The 20,697-nt window shown below is 42.4% G+C and overlaps 1 protein-coding gene across 1 annotated transcript in view; it reads right to left on the reverse strand.

Annotated features, from left to right (window-relative positions):
* The window catches only part of LOC129706651 (ras-associating and dilute domain-containing protein-like), a 46,618-nt gene extending 30,646 nt beyond the window's left edge, over positions 1–15,972 (reverse strand). The window contains 4 exon segments of the mRNA XM_055651033.1: positions 545–876; positions 9,373–9,728; positions 9,730–9,828; positions 15,830–15,972. Coding sequence (XP_055507008.1) covers positions 545–876; positions 9,373–9,728; positions 9,730–9,828; positions 15,830–15,834 — 792 coding nt within the window. The 5' untranslated portion in view covers positions 15,835–15,972.
* Positions 15,973–20,697: the final 4,725 nt, after the last annotated feature.

Consider the following 20,697-nt stretch of genomic DNA (forward strand, 5'->3'; position numbering starts at 1 on the left):
AAAATACTGGAGTTACTTAGCGGGACAGGCAGCATCTCTGAAGAACATGGATAGACAATGTTTCTAGTTGGGACTCCTCTTCGGACTGATTGTAGTTGGAGGGGGGGGGAGGGGGGGAGGGTTTGATTCATGGCAGGTGGTTGAACAAAGGCCAGAGATTAAAAGACAAAAGCTAGTGAGACAAGGAGAGGAGAGGCATGAAACATGAAGCGAGCAGAAGGAATGCAGTGGAAAGGGACTAAGAGGTAATGGGAAAGGGAGAAACAGCTGTTCTCCAGAGTTGCCACTGAGCTCCACTGAGTTACTGCAGCACTTTGTCTTTTTGTTTTGTAAACCAGCAGTTGCAGTTCCCCATGTCTACGTTGGCCCTGACCATCCCCCCACTTATGCTGCCTGACCTGCTGAGCAATTCCAACAGTCTCAGTTTTTGTCTTAGATCTCCATCCTCTGTAGTTTTTTCGCTCAAACTAATAAAGCTATTTTTCTAGTTCAAATGTAAAAATATTCTTTAAATGACATTGCAGGGAAGTTTTTTTGCTCTTACACTTTGTTGGTTATACCCCTGCAGAAGCAGAAGATGAGGGGCCTGGTAGCTTGCGTTAGAGTAACCGTCATGAAGGCTGGTTTCTTGCTTCTCTTTGCTGCTTCTGCTGTAGAGCTTCCCGCTTTTGCATTGACTATTCTTCTTCTTTCCAGACTGCCCGGGCAATGTGGAGTAAAGTCTCTGCTGCTCCTCCTCTTGGTTCCCAATGGCAGCGATGCTCGTCTCACTCACACTTTGCCTGAGAGGTGGTAATTTGTGCCTGTAGTCAGACATGGTTAAGTCTTTGCCTTTTGCACGGTGTCGCTGAAGTTTCCGTGCTTGAGCGTTAATATCTGCAAAGTATATATATTCTTTAAAACACAATCTTTTTTCAATTGTACACATTCCATTTCTGCAGATTCTGTCCTAGTGTTTCTTTTAATTACACCAATTATTATTATTAATAATATTATTATCATTATCTGCCGACTTGCTATCCATGGATTCACATACTCATGAAGTCAGCGGTGTATTGTTGGAGGTGTTGGTGGACACTGCACTTGTTTTGACAAGCTGAAAGTTGCAGAGAAATTGTTCATGGACAGCTTCACTAATTTATCAGCCGATAGCATTGTGGCAGATAACAAGAATCACAGATACCTCTTGAGTTATCACAGTGAACTCCTCGCAGGTAACAAGGACTTAGTATATAGGCACAAAAAGCTGGAGTACCTCAGCAGGTCAGGCAGCATCTCTGGAGAAAAGGAATAGGTGACGTTTCAGGTCGAGACGCTTCTTCGGACTCCAGTCTGAAGAAGGGTCTTGACCTGAAACGTCACCTATTCCTTTTGACCTGCTGAGTTACTCCAGCATTTTGTGTCTATCTTCGGTGTATACCAGCATCTGCAGTTTCTTACTACATATCTAGACCATGGCTTATCCTTCAGGTGAAATGATCGTGTAAAAGAATAATACATAGCTGCTAACAGCTTCACTGACTATTGCTCAAAATATATTAGAGAAATAGCCTCAAGGCCAAGTTTTCAAGCAAACTCCTTTTTTACCATAACCCAATAAGGACAAAATATGTATTCACACAAGACTGCATATTTTTAGCAGGGTCGATTTAATTTTAAAATGTGCATTCCATGAGAACCTACATTTATTTTTGACCTGATCCTCATCCATCACTATGACGTGTACAGCTATTTACAATCTAACAGATGCAGGCATGGCTGAATTTAATGATACTGACAGTTACTCACATTATTAGACAATTTCTGAATGGGATTTGCACCACAATTATAATGCCGACAATACCTAATGTCCATTAAAATTATTTAATAACATTTGCGATGTGATTGTGTCCACTAAATGGCACAATGACATTGTTACGACATGGGAGTTCTTTATCAAAGTGAATTTCAATCTCAACATTTTCATTGGGGAAACGAAGTGAAAATGTTTCCCACAGAGAAGGAGGGAAAAAAAACAACCTTGTCTGTTCTTGCTCAGTGCCAATGTGATGAATTCTCATCTCAATTAGGTTTAGTTCCAGGAGAAGGATGCATGGCCTACAGTGTTTGTGCTGGGGGTTGTCGGTAGGGGCTTAAATAAAATAAATAAGAACAAATAAGAAATGTTGCTTTGATAAAGAACTCCCATGTAGAGGTTTAGAGGGATCTGGGCCAAATGCAGGCGGGTGGGACTAGTTGGATGGGACATGCTGGTCGGTGTGGACAAGTTGGACCAAAGGACTGTTTCCACGCTGTATGACTCTATTTTTAAAGAAAATAAATAATAATGAAATATTTGTATGCAATGAGATTTGTCGGTCTACATGCATAATTATTAATTACCCGACCTTTTTCTTTCAATATTGAGTTACATTTATATGGTCATTATTATTTTGGGCATTACAATATAACAGGAGGTCAATAGGCATATTGATTCAGAACAAAGGTGTCAATTAGCGCATGGAGACAAGTTCAGATGAATGGTGAAACATTCAAGCTACAATGCATACACACACTTAACATTCAATATCATGAAAAGTGATAGGGCATGAAGCAATTTTACCAACTTAACTTCTCACTTGAGTTCAAGTAACAAACATGATGATATTCTGATGTGCGAGTCCAGATACCCACTCAGTAATTGTGTTGAACAATCAAAGAATCTCGTAAAATATTATTCCTTCATTCTTTCCAGAATTGAGGAATCTATAGTTCAGGCATCAGGGAGCTGTTTTGTATGTTACTGTTTTTTAATGCCATAATTCCAGGCATATTTGCCTGGAAACGAGCAAAGAAACAATCAAATATTCTGGGGAAAGTCCACCATTTGGCTCGGCACAGAACAAAGCAGCTTTAGTAACACTGCTGCACTCTTTCCCTCGTCAACTCCCACCTCTGTCAGGTCCCCGTTTTGCCGCTACAGACAAAATAGAGAAAAAGAACAGAGCATTGTGTTTAACTTTTAAGAAAAGTTGGAGCTGATACAAAAAGCAATCAAAAGCTGTGCAACTAGAATTTGTGAAGAAACACATCATAAATCTTGCTGCTGCTCAATGTTTAATTTAGTTTAGAGATACAGTACGGACACAGGGCCTTTGGTCCACCGAGTCCACACCAACCAGTGATCCCCGCACATTAACACTATCCTACCCTAGGGACATTTTTTACATTTCTCCCAAACCAATTAACCTACAAACCTGTACCTTTAGAGTAATTTACACTTTTGGATACATCTGGTGCATAGTTGAACACGGTTATTGACTGTGCAACTGTAAATTAGGATAATCAGTCAAAAATGTTGGAAATATGCATTTAGCAGGTCGTATGTGTGGAGACAGAAACAGACAGTCTTCATGTTTGACAATAAAGACCTTTCATCAGAATAATATTATTGAAAGTCTTTGACCTGAAACATTGTCTATTTTTTTTTTTCTATGGATGCAACTTGGCTTGTTAAATACATAGGTAATCAGGGAATGGAAGAATATGGATCTCATGCAGGCAGATGAAATGTGTTGTTGGCATCATGTTCGGTACAGACATTGTGGACTGAAGGGCCTGATCCTGTGCTGGGCTGTTCTATTTTAAAGCATTTTCTGTTTTTATTCCAGATTTCCAAAATTGATAGTATTTAGTTTTTTATTTTTTGTCAGCTCTTCTTTCTTTAATCTAAACGCATCACTGGTCGAGTGTCACATTGGCATGGGCTGTAGATTTGTTTTGCTCATTGGTTAGTTTACAGTGGGGCGTGTGATCGATTGGGACAATGATTTGGAATAACAATGAGGGATAAATATACAAAGAAAATGTTGACACAGGATGAGGGAGAAAAAAGGCATTTTGTAAACATTGAGGTTTAGGTTTTTTTCCTGCTGGTGGATTAGCTTCAGGGCAACTCTGCGATGGATCGTAAAGGGCGCAATTCTCTTTAAGAAGAGGGAGAGGTTGGATGAGAATGCCAAACTGTTTGTGCCTGGCTTGCCACCGGTGGAATGAAAGAAGTGGCGTTCTGCTGTAATTGATTAAAGAGCACTCAATCTCTGGTGCAGGGAGCAGTAGAAAAGAGTATTAGTGCCTCTCACTGCATTGCATCATCTTCAGGGTGCACTGCCAGCATCTGCATCACTTATGCTGCAGCAGAGGAGGGAGCAGGGATAAATACAGGGATAAATACTTGTTGAGTGAGATTACAAACTTCACTTGAAGGAAAGTCTGATGATGAGGAAATCAAAAACTATCAACAAGGTGGCACACAGTGGTGCAGCAGGTAGAGCGCAGGAGACCCGTGTTCGATCCTAACCTCGGGTGCTGTCTGTCTGGGAGGAGTTTACAAGTCCTCCCTGTGACTGCATGGAATTCCTCCGGGTGCTCTGGTTTCCTCCCACATCCTAAAGACGTGCAGGGTTGTAGGCTAACTGGCCTTTGTAAATTGCTGCTAATGTGTAGGGAGTGGATGTGAAAGTGGGATAACATAGAACCAGTAGACTTGGTGGGGGCATGCAGCTTCCATGCTGTATTATTCAATCAATCAATGCAGTAAGAGGTTTAATACAGACACAGAAATTGCAGGTGCCAGTTTACAAAAAAAGGACCAAGTACTGGAGTAAGTCAACAGGTGAAGCGGCACCTATGGAGGACATGGATAGGTGAGGTTTTGGGTCTGGAATGAACTCAGCAAGTTAACAATGCAAAGTGAAGCACTTCTATGCTGATCGATTAAATACCTTGTGGAACAATAACCAGTTTGTGGAGACACAAGAGACTGCTTGTGCTGGAGTCCGGACAAAACACACTGCTGCTGGAGGAACACTTCGATCTACAAACACAAACGTGTGTACATGCCCACACATACTTACAGTCCTCGTCCTGTTTCCTGTATCTCCCAGAAACCATTGCCCCAAAATGTCCTCTGCAAAAGTCATTTCAATTGTTACTTGTGCTTCATAAAGAGTAGAAACTGTCAGGAATGGAGGAAGGCCAATGAACAGGATGGAGAGGGGGATCTCCGGTGCTATGACTTGTCACTAGGAGGAGAAGGTTTCCTTCCTACTAGGCAGAGGGAGTTGAGGCAACTCACACTGTAAATCAATTTCTCAGTATTAAAAAACTCGAAGCGCAGATTATGCATGCAGTGTGTGAATAGTTTCCAATGGGTGTTGGATCTTTCATGTCTAATAATGCCTTTTTGTAAAATTAGTGGCCCTTTAAACAATGTCTAAAGTGGAACTTAACTGACTGTGCCCTTCATTTACACCGACTGCCAAATGATAAGTCTCCTCTGAATCTGGTGGCACCAACATGTACAAGAGAGACTTCAAATGCAGATTGCAGGACAAATGACTTCATTACTTTGGACAATTCAGATTAGTTAGTTTAGTTTATTGTCACGTGCCCCGAGGTACAGTGAAAAACGTTTTTGTTGCGTGCTATCCAGTCAGCAAAAAGACTGTACATGATTACAATCAGGCCACCCACAGTGTACTGATACAGTCTGTTCAGAATGCAAGATCCTGAGCCTTTCCATTTAATTTTCCATCTCACTCCTACTGCTAGCCATCTCTTTGTAGTTGCTTCCACAAGCCCCAATGTGCTTGAAGGACAGCAACTCATCTTGTCTGGCTGGGCAAGTTACAGCCTCGAGGACTCAAAATCAAATCAAAATTTCAAATAACCTGCTTCTTCTGTTAATATTGGAACTGACCCCTTCTGCTTTGAGGTTTACCAGCTGCAATATTAACACAGTTTGTCTCCCTCCACAGACATTCATAAATCTGCTGGGCATTTCTAACATTCTCCGACAGGTCTGACAGGTCTTAGGCTACAGTCTTTTCTATCATTTCACCCCTTTACTGTAGTGTTCTTTCTCTCTCTCCCCCCCCTCTGACCGATCTCATTAATCTATCCTCAAGACAGCTCTGTAAACAGCAGAATCACCTAGACAACTAACCGCAGAGATATTCCCTTTGTTCTTCTCATCCATCCCTCCCCCACTCTTTCTGTAACTTGTTTGTTCACTTTCACAGTTCTGATGAAGGTCTATGACTCAAAACTTTAATCTGTTTCTCCTTCCACATTTGCTACCCAGTGTTGAATGTTTCTGGCATTTATGTTTTTAATTTCAGATTTCCATCATCTGATTTTCAATATCCATACACTGGAAAAGTGTTAGTTCTGGCTGTGTGGCTCCTGATCAGAAATACACACTCCAATTTGGTACCGGTCAAGATTTCAAACTCACGAATAATTACTAACCTGGTTTATTCTGACTTGCATCATTACTGGAATAAATTTTGCTGAGAACACTAGCACAAAATGATCCAACTACTGGTTATAGACTGGTTATATAGCCAATTGCAAATTGTAAAATTTGCAAAACTGCTGACTACATGATATACTTGTAAAGCACTTTATCTTAATTAAATGACAAGTCTTTATTTTAAAATGGATCGGTTCATTAAATGCAACCCACAATTCTAAAGAACACAGAACAGCGCGAGAACTGGCCCTTCAGCCGACAATTATACCAAATAAACTGCAATCTTCCTGGACATGTTCCATATCCCTCAATTCCCTGCCTGCTCATGTCTGTTGAAATTCCTCGTGAACATTGCAACCATATCTGCTTCCACCACTTACCCAGCAGCATGTTGCAGGTATCTACTACTCAATGAGTAAAAAACTCCTTTAAACTTTCCTCCTCTCACCTGGAAGCCATGCCCTCTGATACTCTACATTTCACACCCTATGAAAAAGACTTTCTACCTTATGTCTCTCGTAATCTTATAAACTTCATCCCACCGCCTCCGACGTTCCAGAGAAAACAATCTAAGTTTGTCTAACCTCTTCTGATAGCTAATTCTCTTCAATCTAGGCAACATCACAATGGACCTACTCAGTACCTTGTCCAAAGCCTCGACATCCTTCCTGTAATGTGGCGGCAGACCACCATCATGGAGAATATCAAGTTTACAGAATGTGCCCCATCAGAATATCTCCTGGTCAATAATCCATTACACTGAGACCTACATGTTCCTTTTTGCACAAAGACCAACACATATCCTTCCTCCGCTCGGCAAGCACTGCTCTGTATACCTACAGATAATATACAAATACTTACCTTTGGTCACGATTGGTGAAAATGACAATTTGTTAAGGTTAATAAATACGATACTGACGGAAATATGATAAGTTAAAATCATGAGCGGCAAATATCTCACATACCAACTTTACCAAAACTGGCAGTATTTCAGCAACTAAAACACATACAAAAATGGAACTAAACAGTAAATTGCAGCTGAAAAAACATCGCTGTCACAGATGTCCCCAAGATCTATTTTCTTTCTCCATGCGTAATTCTGTACATTTAAGAAACAAAATGACAGGTAACCATTACTGACCAAAGCTTGTTCCACGCTTCAGGAAATGGCACAGTTCTTCCAGTAAAATATTCAGCAAGGTCTGAACAAAACCTTTAGCACGACATGATACCAGGAACAGTTTGAAATTGGTCTCATCGTTTACCAGGGGTTTGCTGGTTTCATGTGGAAGGTTTTATATGCTTTCGAAGTCTCAGGGACTGTCTCGGTTCATTTAATAAGTGCCTGGAATTCACAACCCAGAACTCCCTTCTGTTTATGCAGATTTTCCAATGAAAACAGATATTCCATACATGTACAAGACACCAAGGGACCAATAACATATTAAAGTTACTCATGCATTCTTTTTTAAGCACATCATTTTTAACATTGCTTTCAATTCATGGCTCATTGAGCTTTACAATATTATCCTATGGTTATTGTAATATAGATGAGCTATACTTGTTGCAGGACTGTTGGTTCAGAAGCAGCAGCAGAAATTATATTTATAAACCAACTGTGTGGGATTTTCATCCACTTGCATTCCTTTATTTCCCCGAGGGATATATTTGTCCGCATAGAACAAAAGATGTAGGATTTCTGAAGCGCAACCCTTCGGATATTGGGAAAATAGAGATGGAGTCAGAGAGCAGTAGAGCAGCACAGGGAGACTGGTGGGCAAAGAAAGGGCAGCTGAAACACTAAAGGGATAGGTTTGCATAGAAATCCTGGCTCTTTTTTTGGCACGTGAAGAGATCATGGTATTGTTCGCCCAATTCAACTGAGATTGCAGTTTTACTTTGTAATTCCTCTGTAATGGCGCAGGGGAGGTTTGATTTTACTCAGCAATGCTTCCATTATTAGGGAAGCAGATTGGGTGCGCCAATGTTTTCCGTTTTAATTTCACCCAGCTGTCCATTCACAGCATTAAAAGACATCTTCTACTATCGCAAGGGTTCCCAACCTGGGGTAAATTTACCACCTACCCAGGGGGTAAATGTGCTGATTCTGGATTTGTACATTTTTTTTCTCATTGACTGACTGTGTTTGGTTCTGGCATTAGTTGTTCATAAATAAGTGAAATAACTTTGTTATGTGCTATTAAAATTGCCAGGGGTAAAAGGGACAAAAAACAGTTGCGAACTCCTGTTCTATAGCAACACACCAGAGCAACGACAGTAACTGCAGGCAAGGGGAGGAATTATCATGTAAACCACCCCTAGACCAAAGATAGGCAGTATCTCAGGAGTGAAGGAAATGGGGAGAGAAATTTTCATATCTCTAGTTTCCCTCTCCCCTGACTCTCAGTCGGAAGTGGGGTCTCAATCTGATATGTCACCCATTCCTTCTCTCCAGAAATGCTGCCTGTCCCACTGGAGTTACTCCAGCATTTTGTCTCTATCCTCGGTGTAAACCAGCATTAGCAGTTCATTCCTACACATCCCTAGACCAACTTCCCCAAACCAACCTCCCTTCCATTGACTTCACGCTGCCTCGGCAAGGACACCAGCATAATCAAGGACCAGTCTCATCCCAGTCACTCCCTATTCTCCCCTCTCCAATCAGGCAAGAGGTACAGAAGTGTGATAACGCACACCTCCAGATTCAGGGACAGTTTATTCCCAGCGTCCTATTACCAATTAGAGAGTAGTCCTGAGCTGCCATTTGTCTAATTGAAGACCATCTTTAATCAGACTTTACCTTGCACGTAACATTATTCCCTTTATCCTGTACCAATACACTGTGGACGGCTTGATTGTAACCATGTACAGTCTTTCTGCTGACTGGACAGCATGCAACAGAAAACCTTTCACTGTACCTCGGACAATAAACTCAACTTCCTCTTCATGGCGACACACCAGATCATGTACAGGAAGATGAGATTAGTTTAACTTGGCATTATTATTTGCCGCAAACATTGTGGGCTGAAGGGTCCATTCCGGTGCTGTACTGTACTGTTATCTGTTCTATGCTGTACCTGCAGTTGTTGTGTCTTTCTCCTTGGAAGCCATGTCCTCCACCTCAGACTGCCTGCGGAGCTCAAATCTTCTGGCAAACCCCTCCTTAGGCTTCCAAAGATCCTGGAGGAGAAGTGGTTTCTCATTGTCCCCCAGTGGTCGGAGACACTCCGTTCGCCAGCGTTTGTCCAGCCCCTCAAACCTCCCAATGACATCACAGAGCAGGTACTCGCTGACAGACGTCTTACTCACAGAGTACCGCTCCAGGGCTTCTTTGACCAACTCCTGGGCACTAGAGCGTGGTGTGGCAAGGACACTTTTGTAGTTCGCGCCATTGCAGATATCGTTGCCAAAGATCTTAAGTATGCCCGGCGCATGTGAAGGATCGCCGCTGCCTTTTCAGTTTGCCTTTTGATGGCTGGGACATATTTGTTGTCAATTCATTAAACATGTTGTCAGATAAATGTGATCTGAAACTTGGAAAAAAAGAATTAATTGGAATGTTAGGAACTAACAGCCAGTGGTCAAATAAGATGATTAACTTAAAAAAATACAGTAAGCGAGCTGTCCAAAATGTGATTAGAGCACAGTGGTGCAGCAGTTGAGTTGTCTCACAGCGTGTGAGACCCAGGTTCAATCCTGACCACAGGTGCTGTCTGTACGGAGTTTGTACTTTCTCCCTCCCCTATGTGACCACACGGGTTTTCTCAAGGTGCTCCGGTTGCCTCCCACATGCCAAAGACCTACAGGCCTGTAGTTTAATTGGCTTTGGTAAAATTGTAAATTGTCTGTGTGTGTAGGATAGTGCTAGTGTGCTCGTTGGCCAGACTTGGTGGGCTGAAGGGCCTGCTTCTGCACTATATCTCTAAAGATTAAACCAATACAGTTAGAGAATGTTCATCTTAAATAGTGCTTTAGTGGAGAAGGAATAAATAATTGTCCCACATCCGATCATGTCCACACACATACTGCCACACTTGAATACTGCCGCACAGACATATACAGAGGCAATTGCAGTGTTCCTTTCATATTAAATAAAAGGATTATTATTGTCTTTCAGGCATAGATTGCCCTTAACCATGAGCTAGACAGCAGATAGTTGGGGTTCCACCTTAGGTTCACAGTCTAACATGGCAAGCTGAAGGTAATATTTCTCCTTATGAGCCCTGGGGCAGCTGAACTCAAAACCCAAGAAATCACAGAGGTGGCCATGAATTTACCTGCTACACAATGATCTTACAGCCTCCCATCAGCCTGCTCTCTCTTCTTGAAATGGATGTTCCGTCTCAGTTTATCTGCATGCACGCTGGCCGCTGCCCTCCAAGGCAGTGCACCAGAGTAGAGCCATTTAACATAGTACAGCCTGTTAGACAGATGGCCAAGTTTGGAGCAGTTATTCCCAGCTTTCCACAGGAGGTTGTTCAGAGGTGCAAAAGCAACACTTGCACTCCAGATGTGACATGCACATCTGCTGTAGTTGGCACCAACATTACAGTGGTATATTGATTTATCTAACTTCAAGTAACCCTTGCTTTCCCTCTCACTCTGTCCCGGCCCATTCCTAGTTCTCCGATTAGTTCTACTGTCCTCCTGATTAGACATACGTGTCACCTTCTCCTCAGCTAACAATGAACCATTCTACATTTCCTTATCATCGTAGGCTTTGATCGGTCCTTTTTTTTGCACCTAACCCTTCCATATCTCTATGTCTCCATCTCCTCTGACTCTCAATCTGAAGAAAGATCTCGACCTAAAACGTCACCCATTCCTTTTCTCTAGAGATGCTGCCTCTCCTGCTGAGTTACTCCAGCATTTTGTGTCTATCTTGGGTGTAAACCAGCATGTGCAGTTTCTTCCTACCCATTTCAACATTAAAGCAAATTTCAGATTGCATGGCCAATCCAGCACTGATCCCAGTCATTGCCTGAATCCCAGTCAGTCTGAAGAAGGGTCTCGACCCGAAACATCGCCTATGTCCTTCGCTCCATAGATGCTGCCTCACCCGCTGAGTTTCTCCAGCATTTTTGTCTACCAGTCACTGCCAATGTAACTATGTTGTTAACAAAAGCACTTCAAAATCTTTTGCAAATATTTTATGACCAAGATGATAACATGATATATAGACACACTGAACTTTTATCTCCCGTTCTGTATTATGCTTACAATATTCTGTTGTGCTGCAGCAAGCAAGACTTTCATTGTCCTATCTGGGACACATGACAATAAAAATCTCTTGACTCTTGAGGTTTTAGTAAATATCAGTCCTTCTTTGATACAATAAAACAACTCCACTCCAAAGACATACAGGTATGTAGGTTAATTGGCTTGGTGTATGTGTAAATTGTCCCTTGTGTGTGTAGGATAGTGTTAATGTGCAGGGATTGCTGGTCCGCACGGACTCGGACTAAACTAAACTGTGTGATTAACAATCCTAACCCAAGCAAAAGCTGCCATCTTCCAAACAAAAATGTAGTTGATAAAGAAATTAAAACACTGTATTTGTGTAAACCATCAGAAAACTAAGCCACAACTTGAAATAAAATTGGAGCAGTGTTCACAAGAATAGAAATTTAGGTCACTTAATTTTGAAAGTGTAGAGGCTTCCGTTAGGCAGTGGCTCACTCTCGGGAGGGTTCTTTCTTGTACTTTTTTCAGCTCTAAATTCTCCTGTTGTACCATCTTTATTGTCACATTTTTCTGGATAATTTTTGCCCTGATGTCATTTAAAATTAGCATTGTAGAGAATGCGCCTTGAAGTCAAATTTGCTTCGCCCTTCCCTTGCATATATGGGTACAAAATTAAAAACCTCAGTGTGTGTGTGTGTGTATATACACGGGCGCGCACACACAATATATACTGATTATTTTTCATTTATTATATTGTTTACAGAGTACTATGTTTACATATATGTGGTGTTGCTGAAAGTAAGGATTTCATTATATATACAGTGCCTTCCATAATGTTTGGGACAAAGAACCATCATTTAGTTATTTGCCTCTGCACTCCACAATTTGAGATTTGTAATAGAAAAAAAAAAATCACATGTGGTTAAAGTGCACATTGCAGGTTTTAATAAAGGCCATTTTTATACGTTTTGATTTCACCATGTAGAAATTACAGCTGTGTTTATACATAGTCCCCCCATTTCAGGGCATCACATTGTTTGGGACACAGCAATGTCATGTAAATTAAAGTAGTCATGTTTAGTATTTTGTTGCATATCCTTTGCATGCAATGACTGCTTGAAGTCAGCGATTCATGGACATCACCAGTTGCTGGGTGTCTACTCTGGTAATGTTCGACCAGGCCTGGATTGCAGCCATCTTTAGCTTATGCTTGTTTTAGAAACATAGAAAATAGGTGCAGGAGGAGGCCATTCGGCCCTTCGTGCCAGCACCGCCATTCATTGTGATCATAGCTGATCGTCCCCTATCAATAACCCGTGCTTGGGGGCTAGTCCTCTTCCGTTTTCTCTCCAGCATATAAAAGGCATGCTCAATTGGGTTCAGATCGGGTGATTGACTTGGCCACTGAAGAATTGACAATTTTTAGCTTTGAAAAACTACTTTGTTGCTTTAGCAGTATGTTTGGGATCATTGTCTTGCTGTAGAATGAACCCATCGATTCAATGAGTTTTGAGGCATTTGTTTGAACTTTAGCAGATAGGACGTGTCTATACACTTCAGAATTCATTATGCTACTGCCATCAGCAGTTGTATCATCAATGAAGATAAGTGCCAGTACCTTCAACACCAATACATGCCAGGCCATAACACCCCCACCACCGTGTTTCACAGATGAGGTGGTATGCTTTGGATCTTGGGCAGTTCCTTCTCTCCTCCATACTTTGCTGCCATCACTCTGATTTAAGTTAATCTTCATCTCATCTGTCCACAAGTCATTTTACCAGAACTGTTGTTGGTCTTAAGTACTTCTTGGCAAACTGTAACCCGGCCATACTATTTTTGCTGCTAACCAGTGGTTTACATCTTGCAGTGTAGCCTCTGTATTTCTGTTCATGAAGTCTTCTGCGGATAGTGGTCATTGACAAATCTACACCCGAAGAGTGTTTCTGATCTGTCAGACAGGTGTTTGGGGATTTTTCTTTATTATGGAGAGAATACTTCTGTCATCAGCTGTGGAGGTCTTCCTTGGCCTGACTGTACCTTTGCGATTAATAAGCTCACCAGTGCTCTTCCTTTCCTAATGATTGTCTAAATAGTTGATTTTGGTAAGCCTAAGGTTTGGCTGATGTCTCTAACGGTTTTATTCTTGTTTCTCAGTCTCATAATAGCTTCTTTGACTTTCATTGGCACAACTTTGGTCCTCATGTTGATAAACAGCAATAAAAGTTCCCAAATGTGATGGAAAGATTGGTGGAAAGACTAGGTGCTGAGAGCTTTCTTATATTTGCATTAAGAAGGCAATTAAACACACCGGAGCAATTACAAATGCCTGTGAAGCCATGTGTCCCAAACATTATGGTGCCCTGAAATGGGGGGGGGGGGGACTATGTATAAACACTGTAATTTATACATGGTGAAACCAAAATGCATAAAAATGGCCTTTAATAAAATCTGACAATGTGCACTTTAACCACATGTGATTTTTTTTCTGTTTATAAATCTCAAATTATGGCGTACAGAGGCAAATAAATAAATGGTGTGTCTTTGGCCCAAACATTATGGGGGGCACGGTATATGCATACATATACACACTTATATATTCATACATATATACATACGCATAAAACAAACAGACACTAAGTGTAAAAAGACAAAACCAAGTCTGTTGTACAGAGCTTATTTGGTGATTGGAATGTTTAACCTAACTATCACTGTATGTCGTTGTCACTTTCGGGCAGAGCACCAAGGCAAATTCCTTGTATGTGAATACTTGGCCAATAAACGTATTCATTCATTAATAGCCTGATGGCTGTAGGGAAGAAGCTGGTTTATATAAAAGAAAGGCACAAAATGTTGGAGTAAATTAGAGGGTCAGGCAGTATCTCTGCATGCAACTCATTCCTTCTCTCCAGAGATGCTGCCTGACCCACTGAGTTACTCCAGCACTTTGTGTCTATCTGCAGAGATGCTGCCTGTCCCGTTGAGTTACGCCAGCATTTTATGTCTGTCTGCAGAGATGCTGCCTGTCCTGCTGAGGAGGGCTGAGTTACTTCAGCACTTTGTGTCTGTCTTCGGTGTAAACCAGCATCTGCAGTTCCTTCCTACACACTTCCTCCACTCTCTGCTCAAGCTTATTTTAACGCAAAAAGCAAAATACACTGAGTGCTGGAGTAACTCAGTGGGCCAGGCAGCATCTCTGGAGAGAAGGAGCGGGATGCATGCATCCAGATACGCTGCCCGACCCGCTGAATTGCTCCAGCATTTTGTGCCTGTCTGCTCCACTGAATGACTCCAGCATCTTGTGTTTAAGAAGGAACTGCAGATGCTGGAAAATCGAAGGTAGACAAAAGTGCTGGAGAAACTCAGCGGGTGCAGCAGCATCTATGGAGCGAAGGAAATAGGCAACGTTTCGTCCCGAAACGTTGCCTATTTCCTTCGCTCCATAGATGCTGCTGCACCCGCGGAGTTTCTCCAGCACTTTAATCCAAAGATCTTACAGCAGAGCTCCGCTGTAGGATCTTTGCTTTTGTCTACCTTCGATTTGGTGTGCGTGTGTGCGTGTCTGTCTGCAGAGAGTGGTGGCGCGCGTCCCCGCGGCGGCTGCGGTTCGGGAGCGCGCACCGTCTCCCATAGCAACGGGCCAAGCCGTCCCTCTCCCAGGCCTCACACAAACCCTCTCCCCCCTTTATTATTATTCCCCCTTCATGGTGTCTGTGTGAATGTGATTAATCTCACTGTCAACTCGCCCTTTTTTCTGGTTTATTATGTAGTTTACAGTGCACCGTGTTTACACGTGCTGTGGCGCTGCTGCCTGGAGAATCACAACTGTTCTATATCTGGGACATTATTTATTGACCAAGAAAACACTCTCTTCACTCTGACCCGACCTAGTTTTATTTTTTCTTCCCTCACGTTTGTCGCTTTTTAAATTATTTTTGCATCTCTATTTGTTGCATAGGGGGGGGGATCTCCTCCAACTAAAATAAATAAACTATTGCCTTCGCTCCATAGATGCTGCTGCACCCACTGAGTTTCTCCAGTAATTTTGTGTACATTAAATAAACTATAGGCTGACTCCAGTGCATGTATTATTATTTTTGCATCTCTATTTGTTGCATAGGGGGGGATCTCCAACTAAAATAAATAAACTATTGCCTTCGCTCCATAGATGCTGCTGCACCCACTGAGTTTCTCCAGTAATTTTGTGTACCTTAAATAAACTATAGGCTGACTCCAGTGCATGTATTATTATTATTATACCCCATTCATTCAAACACACAAGCGTTCTCTCTCTCCCCCACACACACACACACAGCCACACTGTGCCTTCTTCACAAAGCCCCCACTCACCTCATTCTTTGCCTCTTGCTCCCTCTCCTCCAGGATACGTGTGGAGACGCGCCATCGCCCTCGCTTCATTCACCTCTCTATCTCCTCGCTGTCCAGGTGACCGAGTGATCATCCCGCCCCCGAGCGCTCACGGAAAGAGCCGAGCCGAGCCGAGCCGAGTGGGCCTTCGTCCACCTCCTCCTCCTCCTCCCCGCTCCACCTGTTCCCGGCGAGCGGGGGGGGGGGGGGGGGGGACGCTCACGCTCACGGAAAGAGCCGAGCGGCCGACACACGCCCTCTGCCGTCCGCTCCACCTGTTCCCGGAAAGAGCCGAGCCGAGCGCCGACACACGCCCTCTGCCGTCCGCTCCACCTGTTCCCGGAAAGAGCCGAGCCGAGCGCCGACACACGCCCTCTGCCGTCCGCTCCACCTGTTCCCGGAAAGAGCCGAGCGGCCCCCTCCCCCCCCCCCCGAGTGTTGACGGCAACCCTCGAACCAAGGAGCTGCCGAGCCGCAGCCTCACACCAGTGCTGCCACCTGCTGGTAGAAATGGTACCTGCACGAGAGGCCCTTCAGCCCATCCCGAACCCTTCCCATCGTTAGTTCAATGGTTCGATGCTTCTTTATTCTCACGTGTAGCTTTGGGGGATGGGGGGGGGGGGGGGTAATCCCATCGTTTTCCTTTCAATTGTTTATCTGATTATCTTTTATTGAAATTAACTTGCAATTTTTAGTTGATATGAGTAACCCAGCGGGTCAGGCAGCTTCTCCAAAGTACATGGGAAGGTGATGTTTTGGGTCAGGAACATGACCCCGAAAAGTCACCTATCCAGAGATGCTGCCTGGCTCCACTGATCTACTCTGCCACTTTGTGTCTTTTTCCCCCGGAGTTTGAATGTGCGCTTCAGTAACTCAAAGGAGTTTTGTTGAAGACGAAGTTTCGGGTTGGGACTTGACAATAGGTGCAGGAGTAGGCTATTCGGCCCTTCGAGCCAGCACCGTCATTCAATGTGATCATGGGTGATCATCCCCAATCATTGAGAAAGGTCCCGACCCAAAACATGACCTGTCCCTACCCTCTACTGATGTTGCCTGACCTGCTGAGTTCCTCCAGCACTTTGTGTTTGTGCTCTGACCTCACAATGCTAAGTTGAAGCTTAAATAGTCTCTCAATTGGATCAATTTACTGGAAAGAGCTAAAATCTGGAAAAATCTGGAAAAAAAAGAACTAGTCAGGAAGATATCATAATCCACCCAGCAAAGTTCTCTTCAAACGATTGCCGAATGATAGGCATCGTCAAGCATCAACTTTCTAGGTTATAATTAGTAAGTTCATTAATTGCTTTTGAAGCATGTTGGTTTCCATGAAAGGATGAATGTGTCAGAAATCTTTTCAGCAAACTTTTGACATTTGTGTTGGAGCTTGCTAACTGGTCTGTTGTTCAATCTATTTCCTTTCCATTGAAGGGCCAAATAATCCCTAATCCAGAACATGCCTCCAACAACCCATACAAACTTCTCCAGATGCACTGTAGAAAGCATACTGCCGGGTTGCATAACAGCTTGGTTTGGGATCGACTCTGTCCATGACTGCAAGAACCTGCAGAGTTCTGGATATAGACCTGTCCATCACACGGACCAGACTGCTCTATCTGCATCTCTTTTTAATTTTTTTAATTTTGAACAATATGTGCAGTAGTAGGGCAATTGGCCCTTCGTACCAACACCAACATTCAGTGTGATCATGGCTCATGATTGTGATCATCCACAATCAGTACCTCGCTCCTGCCTTCTCCCCATATCCCTTGATTCCGTTAGCCCTAAGAGCTCTATCTAACTCTTGTTGAATGCAACCATTAAAATCACCTCCACTGCCTTCTGAGGCAGAGAATTCCATAAATTCACATTCTATGTGAAAAAGTTTTTCCTCATCTCAGTTCTAAATGGCCCACCCCTTATTCTTAAACTGTGGCCCCTGGTTCTGGACTCCCCCACCATCGGGAACATGTTTTGTGCATCTAGCGTGTCCAATCCCTTAATAATTTTATATGTTTCTATAAGAACCCCTCTCATCCTAAATTCCAGTGAACACAAGCCCAGTCGCTCCATTCTTTCATCATATGACAGTCCCGCCATCCCGGGAATTAACCTCGTGAACCTACGCTGCACTCCCGCAATAGCAAGAATGTCCTTACTCAAAATAGCGGAGTAAAACGGCACATCTTGGGAAAGCATACACGGACTTTTCCTTCTTATGTCATATTTCTCTACCTGCTCCCATCGAGCAGTAGATACAGAAGCTTGAAAGCGCGCACCACCAGACTCTTCCCCCCTGTTATCAGATGGTCCTGCTATAAACTGTCCCAATTTTCCAATCTATCTCATTGGGAACATTGAACTTTTTCTCTGAAACTATTACTCTACAGAAACTATATTCTGCACTCTGGTATTTTTCTCTTCACATTACCCGTTGTACCTGAGTTTGGCTTGATTATATTCATGTATAATATTATCTAATTAGATTGGAAAGCATGCAAACCAAAGATTTTCACTGTAACTTGGTAAATGTGACAATGTAATAAATCTAAAGCTTTCTTCAATCACTCACATGACAACACAGTCCATAAGATGTTATATTTAATCTCCATATATTATTAGGAATAACAATTGAAATAATTATAAGTTATCTTGAATATAAAACGCACAAATAGCCAATTAACACATACATACATAGTCGCAGAATCATTTAATACATATTTTAATCAGATCTAGGATCAGTATCAAAGCTTCATTGGACGTGTACATCATGCAACGTTAACATTGAATAGTACAAAAGGGTAACAAGGCAGAGTGGAGATCTCTCCAAGTTATAGGCAGATCGGTTAGAAGTTCCTGAATTGAGTTAGACAGAACATTTTCCTTTATTCTTCTTTCTGGGCAGAATGAGGGGAATTCCCTTTCTTGGTATCAACAGCAGCAGGTTAACTACAATCCCCATAATGCACCACGTGTTGGTCCATGTATTGAGTAACCATAGACATTTCTGCAGAGCATTCTCTTGTCACGGTTTGAGGTGCAATTTGGTTATATAAAAACATCAATGCTGCACAAACATTATATATGTATCACCAACATTATTTTAAGGAAAGCACGTTGCAATTTCATTTTTCACATACACAATTCGTGCAAATGTGTACACAAACTTGCCAGGCCTCAACAAAACTTGGTTGAGACATTCAACAAAGTAAGATTGATAATATCAACTGAGTTCCTCCAGGAAGAATGGACTTAATCTCAGAATTGTCTGGATTAAACTATCGAATCTACTCCATGAAGTGGTATGGGACAGGATTTTGGCAACTTGGAGAATTCAACAATCTCTTTGTTAGTGGATTTTAAAACAATCTCACCCAGTTGACAAATTAAGTTAGAACTAACATACAGCAGGAATTTGTTAAAAAGTACAAAATAGTTGCATTTATAAAAAGATAATATCCTTGGCTGACTGGAAGATACTTGTACATACAGGAAATTTGGTTTCCCTCTGAATCAGACACTCTTAATTCTTTTTCCAAGTAACTAAATTAATTATTCCTTGGTAATTGGTAATTGCTCAGCCAGAGATTTATTTTCAAATGCCTTTGTGTGTTACTTCAAAGGAATTATTAACCTGTTTATTTTAAATGGGTTAATGACTGCATTAAAATAGTATGCAGAACAATTTAACATGAGAGGTTATTAACCTGCGCAACGTCAAGGAAAATGAAAGTCCCTGGGCATTTCATGAAACACTGAAAATAATACTGCATTACTAATACCTTATGTGATGCCAGCCTTAATTATAAAGCAAAATGATTATCTTACACTCTTTGGTCCCCTCTTCATCTCTAGTTTTTTCTACACCCATAATCCCAGTTTAAGAACAGCTTCTTCCCAATAACCAGCAGATTCTTGAACACTGCAAAGGACTACCTAAACTTTGAACGATGAACTGTTTTGGTTGCATTAAGGACTTTATAGCGGCGCCTGCTAGCGCACGCAGATATCGAACCCGGCGTTCGTGACTCGGGAGGAGCTGTTGTTTTTGCGCGTTTTTTCCCTTGCGCGCGTTAGTTCAGCGCTGACCACCGCTGTGGATAGACGTGTCTGAAAAGCCTGTATGCTGGATAGCGAACCTTTGAATAAAGATCTGTTGGAAACTCCAGTAGTTGTTTCTCAGACCATTAAAACTTCACCCATTTTGCTCTGAAATTGAGGTTTTTAAATTATTTATTTTTTTGTTTTGTTTATTATGATATCTATGAGTACTGTGTTTACAGGCCCATTATGCTGTTGCAAGTAAGAATTTAATTGTTCAATTCGGACATACGTTACAGGTCCACCACAAATGTTCCAGCAATAGGTGGTTCCAGCACATTTACAAACTGAACAAAATGACAAGAGCACCCTTCAAATCCACCCCTTCAAATGTGAGCCTAGGCCAGGTGAGGAGACCAATCTCAACCTCATCGGGACTTCCGCAGCCGATCGGCGGATTGAATTTGCCCCCCGGGGCTCTGGAGCTCCGGCCTGGCCAGAGCCGACAGATCCATTCCCTTGTTTAAGAGGGAACTGCAGATGCTGGAGAATCGAAGGTTACACAAAAAAGCTGGAGAAACTCAGCGGGTGCAGCAGCATCTATGGAGCGAGGGAAATAGGCAACGTTTCGGGCCTATTAACTTGCGTTAATCCTACATTAACCCCATTTTTATTCTCCCAACATATGCATCAACTCCCCTCATGTTTTACCTACACACCTGTATACTTGGGGTAATTTACCGTAGCTAATTAAACTACCAATCTATATTTCCTTCGCTCCATAGATGCTGCTGCACCCGCTGAGATCCATT

This window comes from Leucoraja erinacea, chromosome 20 (assembly GCF_028641065.1).
Source record: "Leucoraja erinacea ecotype New England chromosome 20, Leri_hhj_1, whole genome shotgun sequence".
NCBI classification, from domain to species: Eukaryota; Metazoa; Chordata; class Chondrichthyes; order Rajiformes; family Rajidae; genus Leucoraja; species Leucoraja erinaceus.